This window comes from Candoia aspera, chromosome 8 (genome assembly GCF_035149785.1).
Source record: "Candoia aspera isolate rCanAsp1 chromosome 8, rCanAsp1.hap2, whole genome shotgun sequence".
NCBI lineage: Eukaryota > Metazoa > Chordata > Lepidosauria > Squamata > Boidae > Candoia > Candoia aspera.
In genome coordinates this window covers 73,630,461-73,649,257 of record NC_086160.1, presented here as the reverse complement: position 1 = coordinate 73,649,257, position 18,797 = coordinate 73,630,461, and the positions used below count along the sequence as shown (strand labels likewise).

At 44.6% G+C, this 18,797-nt stretch overlaps 1 protein-coding gene across 3 annotated transcripts in view; it reads right to left on the bottom strand.

Moving 5' to 3' along the window:
• The window catches only part of RNF24 (ring finger protein 24), a 145,329-nt gene that overhangs the window by 96,243 nt on the left and 30,289 nt on the right, over positions 1-18,797 (bottom strand). For 2 of the 3 annotated variants that reach the window (XR_010068418.1, XM_063310344.1), the window contains exons 2-3: positions 10,802-10,951; positions 2,216-2,258 (exon numbers count right to left, since the gene is read on the bottom strand). Coding sequence is in view for 2 of the 3 variants with exons in the window: in XM_063310344.1 (XP_063166414.1) it covers positions 2,216-2,258; positions 10,802-10,951 (193 nt within the window). In the remaining variant the exon portion in view is untranslated. Of the gene's footprint in view, positions 1-2,215; positions 2,259-10,801; positions 10,955-18,797 lie in introns of all 3 variants that reach the window. The other variant, XM_063310345.1, reaches the window with a different exon arrangement.

The window sequence follows — 18,797 nt, the reverse complement described above, 5'->3', positions numbered from 1 at the left end:
TCAACTCCCAGAATTCTGGGAGTTGAAGTCCACACCTCTTAAAGTCGCTAAGGTTGAGAAACACTGGTCTAAAGTTAGTAAAGAAATACCTAGGGGAATCAGCAGAAGCAACAAACTAGCTGGGATTCTGACAACACCATCCTTTGTCAATGGATTGCACCTATTGAGGAAGATACCTTGGGTGGAAGCCCCTGGATCTAGAGATGATGGAAAGTGAAATCAATCTTACTACCTGAGCATTCTCCGCCTCACTTCAGAGGAGATGCCAGGCAGGAAACTCACCTGAGAGCTTCTGCCCAAAAAGCAGGGACTCTCTTGAGCTCCATAGTCTCTCACCCTGCTCCTTCTCCTTCCCTAATTCCAGGTGCAATTACTTACTGGAGGAGTAAATACACTCTGATTATGCTCAGGCGCTCAGCTTCCTCCAATATGCCTTCAGGACAAAAGGGCAGTGCCAAGAAACAGACCATACTGTGATAATTAACTGGGCAAACATGATTGATCAATGTATTCAAATCAGTAATAGCTGCCCAACTCCAATGGACTCTGACTGACTCTTGATTGATGCGTTCTTGGAAAGCCATCTAGTCCTATACAGGGCATGATGTCAGTAACATCCTAAATGCCTTTTATTCTGCTTATTTCTTCAGTCAGCAGCCTTAGTGAAGATCCCTGGTGCTACCTGATGTAACCTTCCATAAGACACCCTCAGCTTCCTCTTTAATTCCACAAAATGCAAAACGTTAGCCTCAGCCCCCCTGCCCTTTTGCACTCATCTCCATCTGGCTTGGGGAAAGAGTTTGGAAGTATCCAAAACCTTGCAGGCTTTTTTGGTGACCTAGATCTGCCTCATAACAGTACCACTGAGTTGGAAGGGGCCCTTGGGGCCCCAGAGTTCAACCTCCTGCTCTGTGCAAGTCTCCAGATTCAACCCTCCCAGACAGATGACTATCTAGCCCACCATTTCTCAACCTTGGCAACTTTAAGATGGGTGGACTTCAACTCCCAGAATTCCCCCGCCAGCATGGACTCCCAGGGAATTCTGGGAGTTGAAGTCCACCCATCTTAAAGTTGCCAAGGTTGAGAAACCCTGATCTAGCCTCTGCTCAAACCCATCCAATGAAGAGGAAGTAGAGCCTCTCTCATGTGATATTCCCCATCCAATCTGATTTCTTCTTCTACATGAGGAACTTTGCTTCTGCGTCTACTAAATTTCCTTCTAATACGTTCAATCCGCTTTCCTAGCACATCTAGATCATTTTTTAATTCTGATTCTAGAATGTTAAGCTCTGTGATGTGATACTTAATCACCTAGTTTAATGAAGAACCACTGATGAGCACCCTGTGGTTCATCTAAGGCATGTTCTCAAAGAGTTCTGCCAAAGCATCAGGTTAACCAAAGAACACTTTCAACAGAGAGGAAGTCAGCATACAGAACCCCAGAATTGGAAGGATTACTTGAGACCATCTAGTCCAACCCCCCACCCAGAACAAGAATCCCACAAAATCATCCCTGGCAGATGTCAGCTCAACCACTGCTTGCAGACGTCAAGCGACAGAGAGCCCCCCCTTTCCATGGGGTACTCATTTCTCTAGCAAGATTTCATACTCCGGGGACTGTCTTGTCTTGGTGAATAGGAGGGACTGAGAAGGCAGAGAAACAAGGAAGAATACAGTCAGCCCTCCTTATTTGCGGGTTCCGTATTTGCAAATTCTTCTACTTGCTAAAATTTATTTGCAACCTCCAAATCAGTACTTGCAATGTGTTTACAGTTATTTGCGGACATGCACAGAGCGGCAAAAATTTTGAATTGCCATTCTGCGCATGTCGGCCTTCCTTCAGTGATCCCATTGATTAAAATGGCCATCAAAAGTAGAATCCTTTTAAATAAAAAATATTTTATTCATCTTTTATCTTTTAAGATTAAATGCTTCATCTTTGTTGAATTTCTTTTTCAGGACTTTCTTTATTTGTAAGAAATGTATATATTAAACAAGGTGCCTTTAAACAGAAACACACAAAAAACAAGTTAATGCATTGATCGGTTGACAAAAAATCCTGCTGCTGGAGAAACTGAACCCTGTACTTTCCTAGGAGCAACTGTTCAGTATCGGCTAATTCAGCGTTTGCAGCGATTTTATAGAACGTAACTACCGCAACCAACAAGAATTTCCTGTAAATTGCTTTGACAAGAGAAAGAAAGTTCATGCACACCTGTTTGTAGGCGTAAAGCTCCTTGTGGGCTTGATGTCTTAGCCTGGGAAGCAAAAAGAAATATACGTAAATATGCAAAAAGAAATATAAATATAAATTAAGGACACCCCCCACCAGAACATTGGAAACAAGGAGGAAGACAGTGCACCTTGGCCTCGCGCCTCTGAACCTCCTCTGAGCATAATTTCCAAAAATCAGTGATGTGGTTTTGTGGGTGCAACCGCAGCAAGGCCTCAGCCTTCCAAATGTGCTGTCAGTGGAACTAACCATAATTAATGTTAGTCATAGTTTGTTACTGTAGGCAGCAAAGCATAACAGCTAGGAAAAAGGGGGGGGGAACGTGGGAACTCTTCCTGACGGCTGAATGAGAGAAGGGATGGGTTCACCAAAGTTCATTTGTGCTTTCCCACATTACAGCCTAACTTGCAAATTTCGCCCTCTGATATTCCTCTCCTAATTACAATGCTCGTCCTGCGCATCTTAACATTGGATATCAGGGAGCATCCTTCTGGTCTAGCTGGAATTCTCCCCAATGCCTGGTTTTTTGCTTTTGAAAAGACGATGGGGTGGAGTTGCTTCTGAAATTCAACCCCCAATGGATCATTTGGAAATGACAGAAACACCCCTTAGTGGTGGGGCAAAGGGGCTTTATTCCATATAAAATTAGAGAATAATTTGGAGGTTGGAAGAAATGAAGACACTTTAACACTGCAGCCCTTTGGAGCCATGACCCTTTGCAAAATTTATTTCTTTTATTTATTAAATCTCCATGCTGCCCATCTGATCCTATGTTGGCTATTGAGATGCCTCATTCGTTTTGCCTACAAATGGATGATTTTTTAAAAATAACCTTTAGGCGCTACTGGGTGGCAAATTTATTCCAACTTCTCCTTTTGAATCATCTAAAGATTATATCATGCATTCTTTTGGGGAATGGCAGGTGTATGCTGGAAGCTGAGAGCAGCCTAAGAAAATAGTGAGCAACCCATGGAGATTTTTAGATTGTTTTGCTTCAGAGGGCAAAATATTTGCTAACTTTTTTTTCTAAACTTTTTCCCTCCTCCGCCACACCCCAAAATCTCCTCTCAAACCCAACAGCAAAAACTAATCTCCCTCAGAAATTTCCCTTTTATTTTTACGTTCCAACGGGTGGCAAAGAAGTGGAAATAACAGGAAGTCACGGATGCGAAGAGAAATGCATAAGGGGAAGGGGAAAAAAAAGTCCTCTAATTTTTAAACGAAATGCCTTTAGCCCCATTAACAGTACACTTAATCTCTCCCAGTTCAAAGAGAGAAATCTGTAAAACAGACAGCATAGTCTAGAAGAAGAAAAAAGCATCAAAATCTGACAACTTGCAATAGGAAAATATTTAAAGATGCAGTGTCTCCAATCAGATTATCCTTGGGGAGACAATTCATACACCCCAACGTGGCACCCCAGGTGCTTTGCTGCTGTAACTGCCAGAATTGCCCATGCTAGCCAGGAATTCTGGGAGCTGTAATCCCAAGGGTGCTGGATTGGGGAACGCTGACACCCATCTCAGAAGAGCCAGCAACCTCCCCTGCCTTTGCCACTTTTTCCACTGGCTTTTAAATAAACAGAACTTTTCAAACGACTGCAAATGCTGTTTAAAGGGCAGGTTCCCAACTATAATTACTCAATGGAGATTTTCTTAGTTTCTTGTTTTAATTCAAAAACGCAAAACATCTACGTAGTTAGAAGGCCAAATCGGGACTTCTGCTTTTATTTTAGGCCAATCTGATTCTTGCTTCTGCTGTTGCTTTAAGAGAATGGAGAACGGTGTTATTTCCTTTATGGACCCACCAACCTTCAGGGGAACCAGACTTAGAAATCAACACTTTCTAAACCGTTGGCAGAAACACTGGCCCCAAAGCACAGGAAGGATCTGGATGACCACCTCTCTCCTTATGAATCTGCCTGGAAGGCTCAGAAGTACAGGGGGGATCTTCCTGATCCCAACTGCTAGAGGTTCATCCATCTTCCAGATACAAGAAGTTTCCCCAGCCTGTGGAATGTGTCCCTACTTTTTCTCCAGAAGTTCAAAGTGGCTTACAAGGGAGCAACCTCCCTTCTTTCTCCCTTCTCATGACGACTCTCCTGGGCCAACAGAGAGAGAGACACTGCATGTACAACATTGACTGGCCCAAAGTCGCCCCATGAGCTTCCATGGATGGATTAGGATCAAGTTCTCGCCAACCAGGGTCCAACACCTTAGCTATTTTGGGATTTTGTCTCTCCACTGCTCCCTGACCTGCCTTTAGAAAGACAACCAAGGTCCCTCTCTTTCCCAAACATTTAATAGCTAATTTACAGTTTTCATTTACGTTCCTGAATTGTAATGTTTGGTATTTGGTTTTTATGTTTAGCTGCCGTGAGTGCAACACTAAGTACAAAAGCAGAGTAAACCTCAGGGATAAACCTCAGGGATAAACTAAGCCTGGAAGTTTGAGTGAGGTTAAAAGAGATCCTCGACTTAAGAGCTGCCATCAAATGAAAACTAGTGTAAGAGCAACTAAACGTAGCAAATGATGTTCTTGGGAGCGTGCGGTCATGCTTCTCCTGAGCGCATCGCTTCAGGATCCGGGGAAGGAATAATCTTGCAGGATTATCTTCCCATATCAAGATGGGAGGAGTGAAAATGGGATTCTAGCCCTGATGTACGTAGCGGGAAGAAGGTATAACCTTGAGGAACGGAGGAAGAGCTGCAACCAAGACAATGGTCAGATAAAAGAAATTTGAATCTGGGACAGAAATGAAATTTTAAAAAGTGACTCAGACTTGACCCTCTCTAGTCCTCATGAAGATACAGGGAGGGAGGGGGAAGCACAGTCAGACTTGCAAGCCTCTGTTATTACAGTATATCTTTATAATAAAAGTACTGTAGTATTAACTTGTGTCTTTGGGTTCCAAGTTTGGCCTACCTTGGAAGGTTGACATCTCCTGACTCATCTTGTCTATGGACTGGACCCTGCACTTGTCCAGGTTGTTTAAAGAGCTTATTCACAGTCCCTGAAGTTGTGTTTACTGGTACAGCTACACACACACAATCAGAATGAGGATCTGTACAGATCTTGGTCTTGTGCAGCGACAGTCTTCATTTAAATCACTACATATGCTGACACTATTTGGGGAAGAAATATTATAGCTAAGATTCTCCATGTGTTATTGCACTAAGTTCCTTAAACACAGAATGTGTCATTGTATGAATAGCTTCAGCTCAGCTGAACCTGGGGTACAGCGAAGAAGATAATTTTACAGAAATGGAAAGAAACTTATCCTCCTGATTTTAGGGAACACATCCAGGATATGAGTTTCTTATCTGTTTTTGAAAAGTGTTCTAATATAGGGGAAGATATTGCTATATGGTGTAGGATTAATGATAAGCTTAAGGATTATATTAATTTTAATAGTCATTTAAAATTACTATATGGATCCTTTTTCTATTCATTAGTTTCCCCCCTTTTTGCTCACCTTTATTTTAACCACTACAACATATTTAGGTTTTTTTCCCCTTCACTGTCTAATTACTATTATCTTTGTTTCTCTGCTAGTGATGTAGTCCTGTTGAAAAATGTCGTTATTCAAATCGTAATAATTTTAAAATATGCAGCATTTTAAATCAGACCCTCTTAGGACAGGAAAGCGTATCATCCTCCATGCAAAAACAGGACATTGGCATAAGGCAGTGCTTCTCAACCTTGGCAACTTTATGACATGTGGACTTCAACTCCCAGAATTCCTTACTGGCTGGGGAATTCTGGGAGTTGAAGTCCACATGTCTTAAAGTTGCCAAGGTTGAGAAACACTGGTATGAGGGCTGACTTAGCCATGGAAAAGAAATGGTAACTACACACCAGGTGGGATGGTGAGATACTGCATCATCAACCAGCACTGCAAAAGGAACATGGACGACTTTAATCTGAGCATAATTCAGGTTGAAAATAATCTACTCTCCAAACAGTGTGGAGTGCGCATCTGCAAAAGTAATCACCTGCAAATGCCAAACTGCAGAACTGGAGCAGAGGATTTCTATAATAGGATGGAAGGGGCAGCAAGCACTAACTAAACCAGGCTACATTCCTGCTTAGTAGGCTAAAACAAATAGAAAAGTTGTTTCTTTTGTCATCTACGGTGAGCATAATTTGCTTCCAGGTGAATACCATGCAGTGAAGAACTTGTACCTTGGAAAGACCAGGTCCTTCCCTCCCCGCTTTCGTTCCTCATTACTAAACACAACTGGCAAGACAACTGGATGGACAGGCTATAGCTAACCCTTGGTGGCATTTTTGCAGAGTTGCAATTGGGAGAAAGTGCTAATTGGCAGGCCAAATAGAAAACCAAAAGAACCAAGGCCGTGTTTCTTAACTTTGGCCACTTTAAGATGGCTGGGGAATTCTGGGAGTTGAAGTCCGGACATCTTAAAGTGGCCAAGGTCGAGAAACACTGTACTAGGGAATGCCCCACAAACACTGGAGTCCGTCCAAAGACACCGTTTGTGTTCCAGCACGTGTTCTTCCGGCAGAGAACGTGTGCAAAATGAAGCTGTGACACTAACATCAGTGAGTTGGCTATACTACTCTGTGTAAAGCCTGTTTAATCACCAAGAGTGCTGTAATTAAACTGGTTAGCAGATTTGAATCATTATTAATAGAACTTTTGCTACAGAAGGTGAGCTCCAAAATGTGCCATATATAAAAATAAAATATGCCCCTTTGGGGCTAATTCTATGCCTATTTTACTTTGAGAAATTGGCCAGTGAAAGCAACACAGATTAGTTAATTAAGATTCCTTGTACAGTACAGCTAAAACCCTTAGTGGAGGAACCCTTTCCAAAACAGGGCCACAAATCTTGCAAAACTGTCAACCTTCACCAGAGATCTGTTTATAGCTGCAACTTTGCAAATTTCACAAACGGTCAAGATTCCACGCTTGGTGGTTGCTCTGTTCCTTTCTCTCTTTTCGGATGCCCAGATTATATGTAAGATTTTACAGAGGCCAACTTCCTGCTGCCACACCCTGGCAGCCAAACAGACTGCTGATCCCTGTGCCAAGTGATAAACCACCTTTCATAAATCAGAATGGTTGGGTTCCCACATCTGTAACGAATGCCTATTCTAAAACACTCTCAGACTCATGAGCAGGAATGCAAAGATATCTGATATTTATTAAAGAATAGTATGCAGGATCACAGAGAAAGCTGAGAATGATGAAAGCGCGCCAAATGCAAACTAAAAAACCCTCGGTACAAACGAGATCCCTCCCCCCGTAGAATCTTCCCAGGCTCACAATCCCAGGTGCTCCCAACGGCTTCTGATGGTCCGCGGGAAAAGACCTTGAGCAGAGCACATAACCCAAACACATTCCATTGAAATGAACACAGATACAGAGCTTGGCCCAAGGTCTCAGAGCAGCTCCCTCCCAAACAGAAACACGTGTCAGCGCCATGGCATGGGAAACGTTACGATGTACAGTGCACACTGAAACAGTGAACATGACGTGACAGTACTAACCCAGCCCAAACTTACATTTTTTAGGTTTGGAAAACTCTAACTGGAAGTTAAACATTCTGCAAGGTGCTTCTTGAATCCCCTATTGTATGTATGTATGTATGTATTAATTAATTAAATTTATATCACTGCCCATCTCCCCCAATGGGGGACTCTGGGCGGTTTACAATAAAATGACACTAAACACATAACCACCTAAATTACCATTAAAATATAAATAAAAATAAATGTAAAATCCAAGTGGAGATGGAACACAATCACTAAGAGGTGCTGTAGCTGTTCTTCTTCCTGATCACCAACCCAACCCAAATTTCTGCTCTTAGCTAGAAACCATGGGACTTAAGGCCGTTTTAGCCTCAGGCATGCAACTTCCCCAAAGATTCCACTCCGATCTTTCAGCGTCAGTATCCCAACTTCTAAAGTGGCAGTGACTTTGCCAGAAGGGTTCTTCTCTCCCCATTGGGAGCAACTTGACAAGTCAAGCTGGTTTTGTACATCTCAAAACTGTGCTCCTGAGTGGCTAACTTTCTTACGTCAGGCTACAGGCGATACCAAAGTTACGACGTTCAAAATACACAAGTTCTTCCCATGGGAAAAAAAATAACAGCGGTGATGGTGGTGCTCTGGGGACAGAGGGGTGCCTTCAAAAGGTACGGCACCGTTTTTGGCATCCACCCACACACGAAACTCAGTGTTAAGTGTAAATGGAGTTTATAGATCTGGTTTTCCCCTTACACGAACTAAAACACACGTGCACACTGCTGAAAACATTACTCTTCAGAATAAAGTGCTGAGCCTGGAACATCAAACATTTTCTGCACCTGTGCTGGGTAGATGTTATCTTGGAGAACAATAAAGAAAGATTCTGACAAGTAACTGTATGAGTCACTCTTTGAAAAAGAGGAAGGATAAAGACAAAGCGTCACCACGATTGAAAGCCAGAGGTCAACCTGTCAGGGAAGGATGCAAATAGAGCTGAGCGAATATCAAGTATAATGGGCTTTGGAGTACCACAGGGTTAAGCTAAGAGGGTTGAGTTGGTAGGAATAGACCACTTTTTTCCCCCTTTAAGTTAAAAAACAAAAGCTTCTCAAGTTGGTGAGTTTTGTGCTTCTCTTGTTCCACATCCTAACACAGAATTAAAATATGAATATTGAAACAGAACTTGCTGCTTTGGGCATAGACCTTGTGATGAAATGCCACAGCACCCGGCTCTTGTAAACAGTTCAACAGGCATCGGACTCATTAAAAGAGGGGTAGGTTTCAGTTATAGGTGTGTAAAGCAATTTGCATCGGAACAAACAGAGCTGACCATCTCAGTTGGACCTGAGAGCCTGAGGCTGAGGCTTAATTCGGAATTTGCTTTTAAAGATTCCTTCTGACCAGCTGCTCCTAGATCCTGTAAGCTGCAACACCAGGGGTTGACTATGAAGCTTTTTGATTGGGCCCTTCAAATTGCTAAATATAAATTTATAAATTTATTCAAAGTTCTAAATATAAACCCCATGAGTTTATATCTGTCCTTCCTTCTCCTTCTCTTCCATCATCGTTACCTTCTCTTTCTTCTCCCCTCTTTGCTTCAATGCTGCTCCCATCAACTCCAAGAAGTTTCCAAAACTCAATACAGTAATGAAGACTAAAAACACGGAATAAACCCAAAGCAACCCAAATAATCAACCACCATAATCTCACCTACACATCCCACAACCTTCAGGAGAACAGTCAGTCTTTCACTTCCTCCTAAGGAGCTGGCCTTCGCTATGCCCCGAAGTTCTAATGATGAGAGCCCATTCTTCTCTCCAAGCTGCCCCAGAGGAGAGGGGCCATCCCTGAGAAGGCTCGTTCCTGGGGCCCCTGGCACTGGGATCTGCTTGGGGAGGTACTCCATGGAAGTCTTCTTTCTTGGGTCACCCAGGATGGGCAGGTTCTACAACCTCAGTTATCCAAGTCCCAAGCCACCAGCACCCTGAATGCCACCTGGGTTGGGATGCAATGGAACATGCATTTTTCCTGTTGTACCTGCTGAGTGAACACGGCTTCCCTCTGTACTTCCTTATCTGTTCCACTATGCGCGCAGGAGGGGTGGGGGCAGCGCTCCCTTCAGTTTATTCTGGTTCCCTGTTGTGCAATCCTACACTTAACAGGCAAAACTTACTGAACAGACCCTGAAGCAAGAAGAGGGCCCAGTGCCTAGGTGCCTATGTGACAAGCTGAATTCCTTCTGCTTCAACAAACACCAGAATGTGGGACCTTGCCAATGAGAGACAAAGGTATGAGTGACCTGATCATGGGAAGTCCATTTTCCTGAAGATAACAGCTTCAGAGGCACCCCTGCTACAATCCTGGTCCCTAACCATCATCTGCACTTCCTCATAAGACAAACCTGGCTGGATTAGCCCCAAAAATTTTGCAATTTTTCCCAAAGTGATCCAGCTGCCCTGAGGAGGCCGGAGACAAACCACAGGAACCTCCCAACTCAAGAATCTGAACAAGTGTCTCATTCATCCTCAGGAACACGAAGGAATAAAACGAATACCTGAGCTCAAACCTCCCAACTACCAAGGCCCCTGAACTCAAGTAAGCCTCAATAGCTTGCGTAGACATTTGCAGGTGCTGGCTCACCAGTTACCTTAAATCAGCACTTGTATTTCTAAATGGGAACCAGGAAGTAACTAACCACAAAAACTGACTAATGCCAACCTCCACTTTATGGTTTTGCTCATCTCTATAAGCAGAAAATCTAACCCATGTCACGATTGGCATTTCACATCATGACCGGTCAGCGTTTATTATACGACCATGGACAGGCTGCGTGTCCCCTCCTTCGGTGGGCAGAGCCATGTGGCCTGTCCCCAGCACCGTTCAGATAAACTGGGCCCAGGCAGATTGTGAGGTCGCCACTCAAGTGGGTCCTGGGGAATTTTTCTCCTTCAAACGCACACAGATACCAGGCACACTGCAAATACAGAGGTGACAAAACAGCCACGTGGATCCATGCCATCTGGTTGGGCCAAGATGACTTGAGCATGCTCTGGCTCTGAAAGACATGTTTCTTACCTTATCAAATAGCAGCAGAAGAGTAAACTAAGGATGAAGACAAATATAGCCGTGCCAAAGACCACAATGTATATGTTGAGAGGCAGGTTCTGGAATCCAATGTTTGGCATCCTGAAACTGTAATGCTGGAAATCTGAGCTCATGGATGGTCTGCTAAGAAACCAAAAGAACAGGAAAAACAACACGGTGAGAAACCAGAACTCCTTTTCCGCTGGGATGTTTTACCCACCCCCATCGTTCTATGCAGCAGTGCAATCATTCTAAAAAAAAAAAAATAGCATTCGAGGCTGAAAATGAGAGTGGACCCAGAAGAGCAAATGCTAGAGAAACGTGGAAACCAGCCGATGGAGGCTGTCTGCACAGCAGAGACAGAACACAGCTGCACTGCAGCCACAATGAAAGTTGTTCCTAGTTCTTCTCCAGTGATAAAAGTGCCGGTTCTGTTTCTCAAAAAAGCCCCCAACGTCGTTTTCAATAGAGGACCGGGATAGGTGCACCGGGATTTGGAATGGAAATAGAGACTGTGTCTGATTATGGCATGCAACAAGGAACACACGCGTCCAAGGTGCAGCCATCCAGGTGGGTGGGAGAAATAGATTGCTAACTTAGCCCTCCTGCTCTTGAGAGCCAATAAACAATAAATGGATCAATAGCAAAATCCAGACACCCCTACTTCGGATCAAACACAGGGCCGTAGAACCCACGCTCGGCACACCACACCAAATGTGTCCCGTGCCATCCTGAACAGGGAGGACATCAGAGCCCGCTGCCAATGAAATGCAAAGGATCTGGGAACGAAGCACCTGCCAAGATGCCTTCCTCACACCTTTGCTGCCTGCTAGCTTCTTCTCCTTCAGCACCCCTCCCCGTATGACCGACGAGGCGGAGGAACGAAGGGAAAGACGGGTCTGTTTGACTTCACTCTGAAGGCAGCCCAGCGTGGGAATCTGGAGGAACTCAGGTTCATCCCTTGAACCCCAGCACCCAGAGGCAAAGCGGCAGCATGTGGCAACCAGTCCTTCGTCTGACCTCACTTCAGTCGAAAACCCACCGCCTCGACATCCCACGAGCCAGGCTCAGACAAACCACGAGAACTCACACGTTGTGCGGCATTGGGCTGCAACCCGCCCCCCACTTTCCAGCAGATGGGGAAACGACAAAAGTTGTTCTCCCAGAGAGCGAGCACCGTTCCCGTCAGCGTGGCAAGGAATAGCCTTGCATCCGGCAGAACCCCCCCCCCTGCCAACGCTCTCGGCAGATCAGCTCGGCTTGGCTGTCCTCCAAGGCCGCTCCGACTGGATCCCCACCTCGGCCGAGCTTCCAAGAGGCCGAAAGCGTTCCTTTCCTTCTAGGCGTGGTCTCCCAATCGGGCCCTTATTATGTTCCGTTTGCAAGAGGAGGAGGGAGGGAGGGAGGGAGGGGACTCCTCCAGGGGGCATGTGGGGCTGCCAGAGGAAAATTCCAAAGCACCATAAAAATAGGCTTCTGCAGACTTTTTCACAGGCTTGCTCCCGACACAGCTGCTTGGCAGGCTTTGTGCTGAATTCTTCATTCCAAGTATGCTCAGCCCAACCACAGGAAGAATTGGGGATCAGTCCAGAATGCTTCCCTTTGACCATTCACCCCAACCTCCTGGCCTCCTTGGTGAAAGCCGAAGATGTGGATGGGCAAGCCCTTGACAGTGTAACGTGGCTTGCACACGCAGAATGGTTCCATGGACTCCCACAACTCACACCCCTGCAAAGTAATTTCCAAGAGGTCTGAACGACCCCCCATGGGGATGCAGCTCCACCCTAGCGATATCTGGCACCTTACAGCATTCTCCAGCCGCAGACAGGCTTCTTGAGGCTATAAATCATGAAGGGAAATGCTCTTTTCTCACCTGCAGCACGGGGCCCTGGTTTGCAGAAGCAATTCTGGGTGATAATCACCATGGTGAACCAGAAGCACAGGGAATAATTGGGTGGGATTGTTCTGATTACAATTCAGAACAATCTTGGTAGGATGGAGAAGTGAGCTGAAAGTAACCGAAGAGACAACTGCAAGATTCTTGACTTAGGAAACAAACATCAAATGCACCATCAGGGATGGGGGAATACCAGGGCAGCAACTGTTCTTATGCAGATGCTTCTGGAATAGTTTTTTTTAAATAATCGTATAGCATAGCAGTTTGAGGTTCATGCTTTTTTTCTTGCTGGGAAATCCTTGTGAGGTCCAACAGCCAGATGTGTAGACTCCTTAGCTGTGACAAGTCACGTTGTCTGGGGTGCACCACGAGGAGGCTAGTCTACATTGCACCGAGTTGGACTGAGAGAGAGGGACTGGCCCAAGCTCACCCAGCCGGCTTTCGTGGCTAAGGCGGGACTAGAACTCTCCTACCACACATGATTGGCTCTTGGGCTGAGAGAGAGGGACTGACCCAAGGCCACCCAGCTGGCTTTTGTGCCCAAGGTAGGACTAGAACTCTCTGTCTCCTGGTTTCTAGCCCAGCACCTTAACCACTGGACCAAACTGGCTCTCTCTGGAATAGTAATCGATTGTGAACTGAATATGAGTCAGCTCCAAAAAAGGCAAAGACAGTTTGAGGCTGCATCAATTGTCAAATGATGGGAAGTCCTCACTCTACTCTATTCTGCGCAGGTCAGACTTCACCTCACATACTGTGTCCAGTTTTGGGCACCACGTTTTCGGAACAATTCGGAGAAATTGACCCCGTTCAGAGATGGGCAACCAGAACGATCGAGGGAGTAGAGTAACTAAAATGAGGAAAGACAAGTGAGGGGAGATAAGCTAGCATTCTTCATAAATCTGAAAGGCTGTCAAACACAAGAACATCAAGACCTGTTCTCTCTAGCTTCCGAGGGCAGGACACAGCATAATGGATTAAGATTCAGGAAGGAAGTTCCAACTGAGTTTTAGGAAAAATTCTGGAAATAATAAGAGCAATTTGACAGTGGAACCGATGTCCCAGAGAGGAGATGGGCTCTCCTTTGTTTTCAAGTGGAGGTTAATGTTAATAGATGTCTGGATACTTCCATTTGGAAGATTCTATAAAGTAATTCTGTTGGATTCTGCTCAATGTAAGTAGCCAAAATAAGGAACCCCAAGAGATGGATGTCTAGCCTCTCGCCAAGCACCTCCAATGAAGGGGACCTTGAGCAGGCCGGATGCACAGCCCTGGTCAACAGCCGGGAAATACTCAGGGACACACGCAAATCACTTCCAACCGAACACTGAGGCACAACCAGTTCTTTGAAATACACAGAGACCCAGTGAATTTTAAGGAACAGCAAAACGTTACTGGTTGCAAGGTACAATTGCTCTTCTCTCTCTCTCTCTCTCTCACACACTCACACGCATCCACGTCCTCCCAACTAGGCTGCCAGGCACTAGCTAGAATCCGCCAAGTCTGGATCCAAAGAGGACTCCAGGAGTGGGTGGGCTTTGGGACCCCTTTTATCCCCCAAAGTCCTTGCTTTGTTGATTCACAAGACTGGCAGCTACTCTGGCCTTGTTCTGATAGCTGCTGATGGGATGCACCCCTCCCCCATGTGCTCAGGTCCAACTTCCTTTGTCTGGTTCAGGTGACCCTTTTCCTTTCTTTTCTTAACGACTTGCTTCTTCTTGCCTACCTCCCCAAAGGGATCTTGTAGACAGATTCCTGGCTTTTGTCCTCTCTGCTTACGTGCCTGTTCCATCTTTAGGTTATGGCAGCTTCAGCCTAGTCTCACAACCCCACTGCCTTCCTGGACCGTAGGGACCACTGTTGAATCTCTTTTGATGCAGCAATAAGGAAAATGCCCTTGACAGAGATAGGCCGGATCTGTTACCAAGGTGACAAGGAAAAAACATGGCTTAAGTCCAAACCAAGCAGAAAGAATGAGAAAGCAGCTCAGGCAGACACCCCCCTAATTCACTGGACTATAGGAAGGGGGAGGAGGTCCAGCACAATTGGACTTATAAGACTGTTATTAAAGCCAATCTCCATATAAGTAGTCATAGTCTTTCTACGGAGTCAGTACTTGGTCTGGTCTACCTGATGGAGCTGAGACCTACTGTTAGTCCTCCTCAATTTTCTGTTTTCTAAACATACCTCATGCCCATGTCTCTCTCTAGATCCTCAATCATTCTTGCTGAGTTTTTCTAAATTTTATTGTAAACAGCCCACAGTTCCCTTTTCGGGAGAGATGGGCGGTGACAGAAATTTGAAAAATACATACATACATACAGTGACTAAGGATGATACCCTAAGGATGAATCCCCACTTCAGTGAGAATTTAGGAGCCGTCAACTTACCAAATTTTATTTCTACCTGCTGTATAATATGGTTGCTCTGAGGGACACACCTTTCATGGAGTGAGAAAGGTCTCAACCAGCTTCATCCCAGCCTACCCTCATTTCCTATCTACCGAGCAGCAGAACTATGAGTTTCCCACATTGTTCGAGGAGAAAACAGATGACTAAAAATTCTTTCCACCAAAAGAAAAGTTAATCAGGTTGGATGACAGAAAGACATTACATTGTCATGATTCATCGCTTGCAAGACCAATGAACCAATACACTCCTCGCCACATAGCAGAGGAAGGAAAATTTTTGTCCTTATCCAAAAACGTGTGTGTCTGTATATAATGTGGGGGACGCAATTATCCTCAGTGTTTTCAGGAGCAAGGGTGCAACGCCGCCATGCAGTTATGTGGTCATCTTCCTTACTCAACACAATGTTTGCACAAAGACAGAAGAAAACGGAAGAAGCGGTAGGAAAACAAAGGAAAAAGCTGTCACCGTGATCTGCAAATTCCAGGAAATGTGGAAGTACACACACACAAAAACCATCTTAGTATCTGCATAGACTTCCTGTCTATAAAAGCATTGCCTACATTGGCTTTTGACTGGTAGGACAGTCCAGGATAAGATGCCCACCCTTTGCAATTATACTCAAACTGTGTAATGTGTTGTAGGGAACATTAGATCCATGCCCCCTTGCAGAAGCAGCCATGTCTGCCCCGTTCCAACTTTTTCTTGCTAAGGCATGTCTTGCTTAGCTGTGCTTTATTAAATAAACTGCAAGTGCAAGATTCATTTTGCCACAAAGTTGGCTTTACAAACCACAACAGGTGGGTTCGCAGATCACCTCAATACCACACCAGATAAACCGCCCAGGTGGTTTAGCGAATGAAACCATTTCAAAGTCTGTTTGTAGGGCCACAGTGGAGCATCCTAAGGACCTACTGATGCATGGCAGCGATGCTGCTAATGGCAAGTCACCTCTCTTCCTGTTGGGTGGCTTTGTAGCGTGGCCAACCATTTTTCCTCTCCATTAGGAAAGCTACTATGCTTCTAGTGTGTGAGAAACCCCACTGCTAAAACAGCAGCAATGTAAGAAGGGGACTACAGGGACAAAGAGAGGTAGTTAATTATAGCCAGGTTAACACTGTCTACGTTTTGCATCTTTTAAACTAGGCCACTGCTTTGCCTGTAGACTACACTGAGTTGGATCCAAGCATCAAAGAGACCTATTGACACCAACAGAACTTAAAGTCATCATGGCTGACTTGAGTCCTATTTATTTTAATGGATTTACTCTAAATATGCTCCCTCCTGTGGAACAGCTTGCCCCCCCACCCCAAAGGAAACTTGGCTCCGTATCTCATGGTTTTCTGGAAGCGTCCAGGAAGGCCTTTGGAGACTGATCAATGCAGAGCCATTCGTGTCAACATGCCTCTTGGATGCTTGTATTGTTATGAGTGTGATTATGTGTCATTTATTTTAATTTTTAGTATCTGCCTTTCACCCAATGTCCACATAGATTGAGATGGAAAATAAACGGCGTAAATAAATAAACGTCCAGGCGAACGACCGCTTTCTTGTTCTGACCATTTTTTGAAATTGCAGAAGGCGTCCTGCGGAGGTGCTTCCGCTGGCCAAGCTCTGCTAGTTTAGCATGCAAGGAAAATCTTGCCTGTTATTCCCAAACTGTGGGGAAAAAAAATCTCCTTTGGAACTGCACCTTCATCTCATCCCCGCTTCACAAAATGTGCCCCAGTGCATCTTTTTGACGGGCACTTACAATTTGTTTTAATTTTTTACTCTATTTTAGCTGTTGCAGTGTCTTCATTCCGTTCCAAGCTTGCTTCCAATTAAGCTGTATTTTTTATGATTATTATCAGCTGCTCCAATGGCGATTCCATTCAATAAATTACAGTGACAGATTTGAGTCCAACTCTCTCGTGTAATATTTCACATCTTATCGGCAATGGAGGGAGGAAATGATGCAGAAGATTAATTAAGTGGAACAAATAAACATACAACTAAATGGAGGGTTGTGGATATATGGGCACATACATAAATATGCACACAAGCACTCACGCACCACACACTCACACGCTTTTATTCCTTTAGTCAGTTGCAAAGGGTTCACTCCGAAGCCATTGGACCCTCACGGACATCTGTGCCATTAACTACATTACTTGCAGTTTCAATCAGCGTTGCATTTTCAAACCCATTAAATACCAGTCGGTTTTTTTTTTTTTTTTGGCAGAAGATAAGAATTGCACACACTGCTCTAGCTGAAGCGGTTGATTGATCTCAGGCAGAAGATGGAACTTAACAAAGATAAGCCTCGCATTAAAAAAAAAAAAAAAAGAGCTTGCACATGGAAAACTAGGACAACAGGAAGAAAATTCCCCAGGCTGCTAATTTTCTATGAGCAGAGAAGACAGGAAAGAGAGATCTAATGGAAACAACAAGACTGAATATTCTTTGCGGACTTTCCTCTTTAGCAAAAGCAGGGTTTGAAGGGATGGCTCTGCCTCCCAACAGTTTTTATGCTTTTATAATTTTTACACATGGCACGCATGCAAGAAAAATAGACATGCAAATGCTTTGGGGGCTAATGGCCTCAATTCAGGGGGTCACTCCCAAAAATAACAGCTAGGACCAGGGAAAAAAACTACAATTCGATGCGATTCCCATTTAGATGCGATTAAAATTGCACCGTTGATGCCGTTTCTCTCTAGCTATGTCTTTAATCCTGTTTCCCTTCTGTTATGTTCACAATTGAGAATTTACAGGTTTTGCTACAGTCCTACTCAAAGCAAAACACTAGGCTACTTCTGTGACCCCAGCTGTTATTAACAGAAAAATGTTGCCCAAACATTTGATAGAGATCAAAACTGATTTTTTCCCCCCTAGTTCCTGAAATTCAATGACTTTCAATGAAATCGAATACTTTCCCCTCTCCCCTTCGAAATAACACAAAAATAGAGCTGGAATGCACATATGTCTTCCGAACTGGTACAGGTCTTTAATGGTTTCATTCCCTTCTCAACCATCTTTCAAGACGGTAGAAAGAAAATACCTTTCACTGCTTATTAGCAGTCTGCACACGGCTTCCAATTTAGGAACACCTGGAAGGAGATATTATGTCTGAATCTGGAGCCAACCCAAGTTCCAAGCTGGGCTAGTTTTACAGTTGTGAACAAGTGTTGGTTTCGAAAGCCAAGAGGCTTAAGGTGAGGAGGAGGAAGAGGAATGAAGTAAGCATTATAAATACAGCCTGGTTAATAAATAATGCACAAGGCAACTTGGCCAGCCAACCTGCAGGTATGTTCCTGGAGGGAGCCAAGAGGCCAATTGTTAAAATCTTGAACTTAGCGTTGTGCTGATCCTCCGAGCCATAATCATCTCCTCCATGGCTTCCTTGAATAAAATGGCCATTTGGGGGAAGCTCTGCCTACACAGCAAGACTGACATTTCAATAAGCTGTGGAAGAGCAGGTTCCCACTGAGGAGAGCCTACGGTTCCAAGACGCCGTGGGAAATTGGAATAGCTGTCCCAGATCCTGATCAGGAAGGAGGAGGTTAGGAGAGTTTCTGAGCTAGCAGTGATCGTAGAAGCTTGAACAGCTGCCATGGGTGATGGACAGAGACCAGGTGGGCAAAGACCGCCTTTAACTTCATCCAGTTTGGATTCCCTTATTCTCCAGTAAGTTCACTCA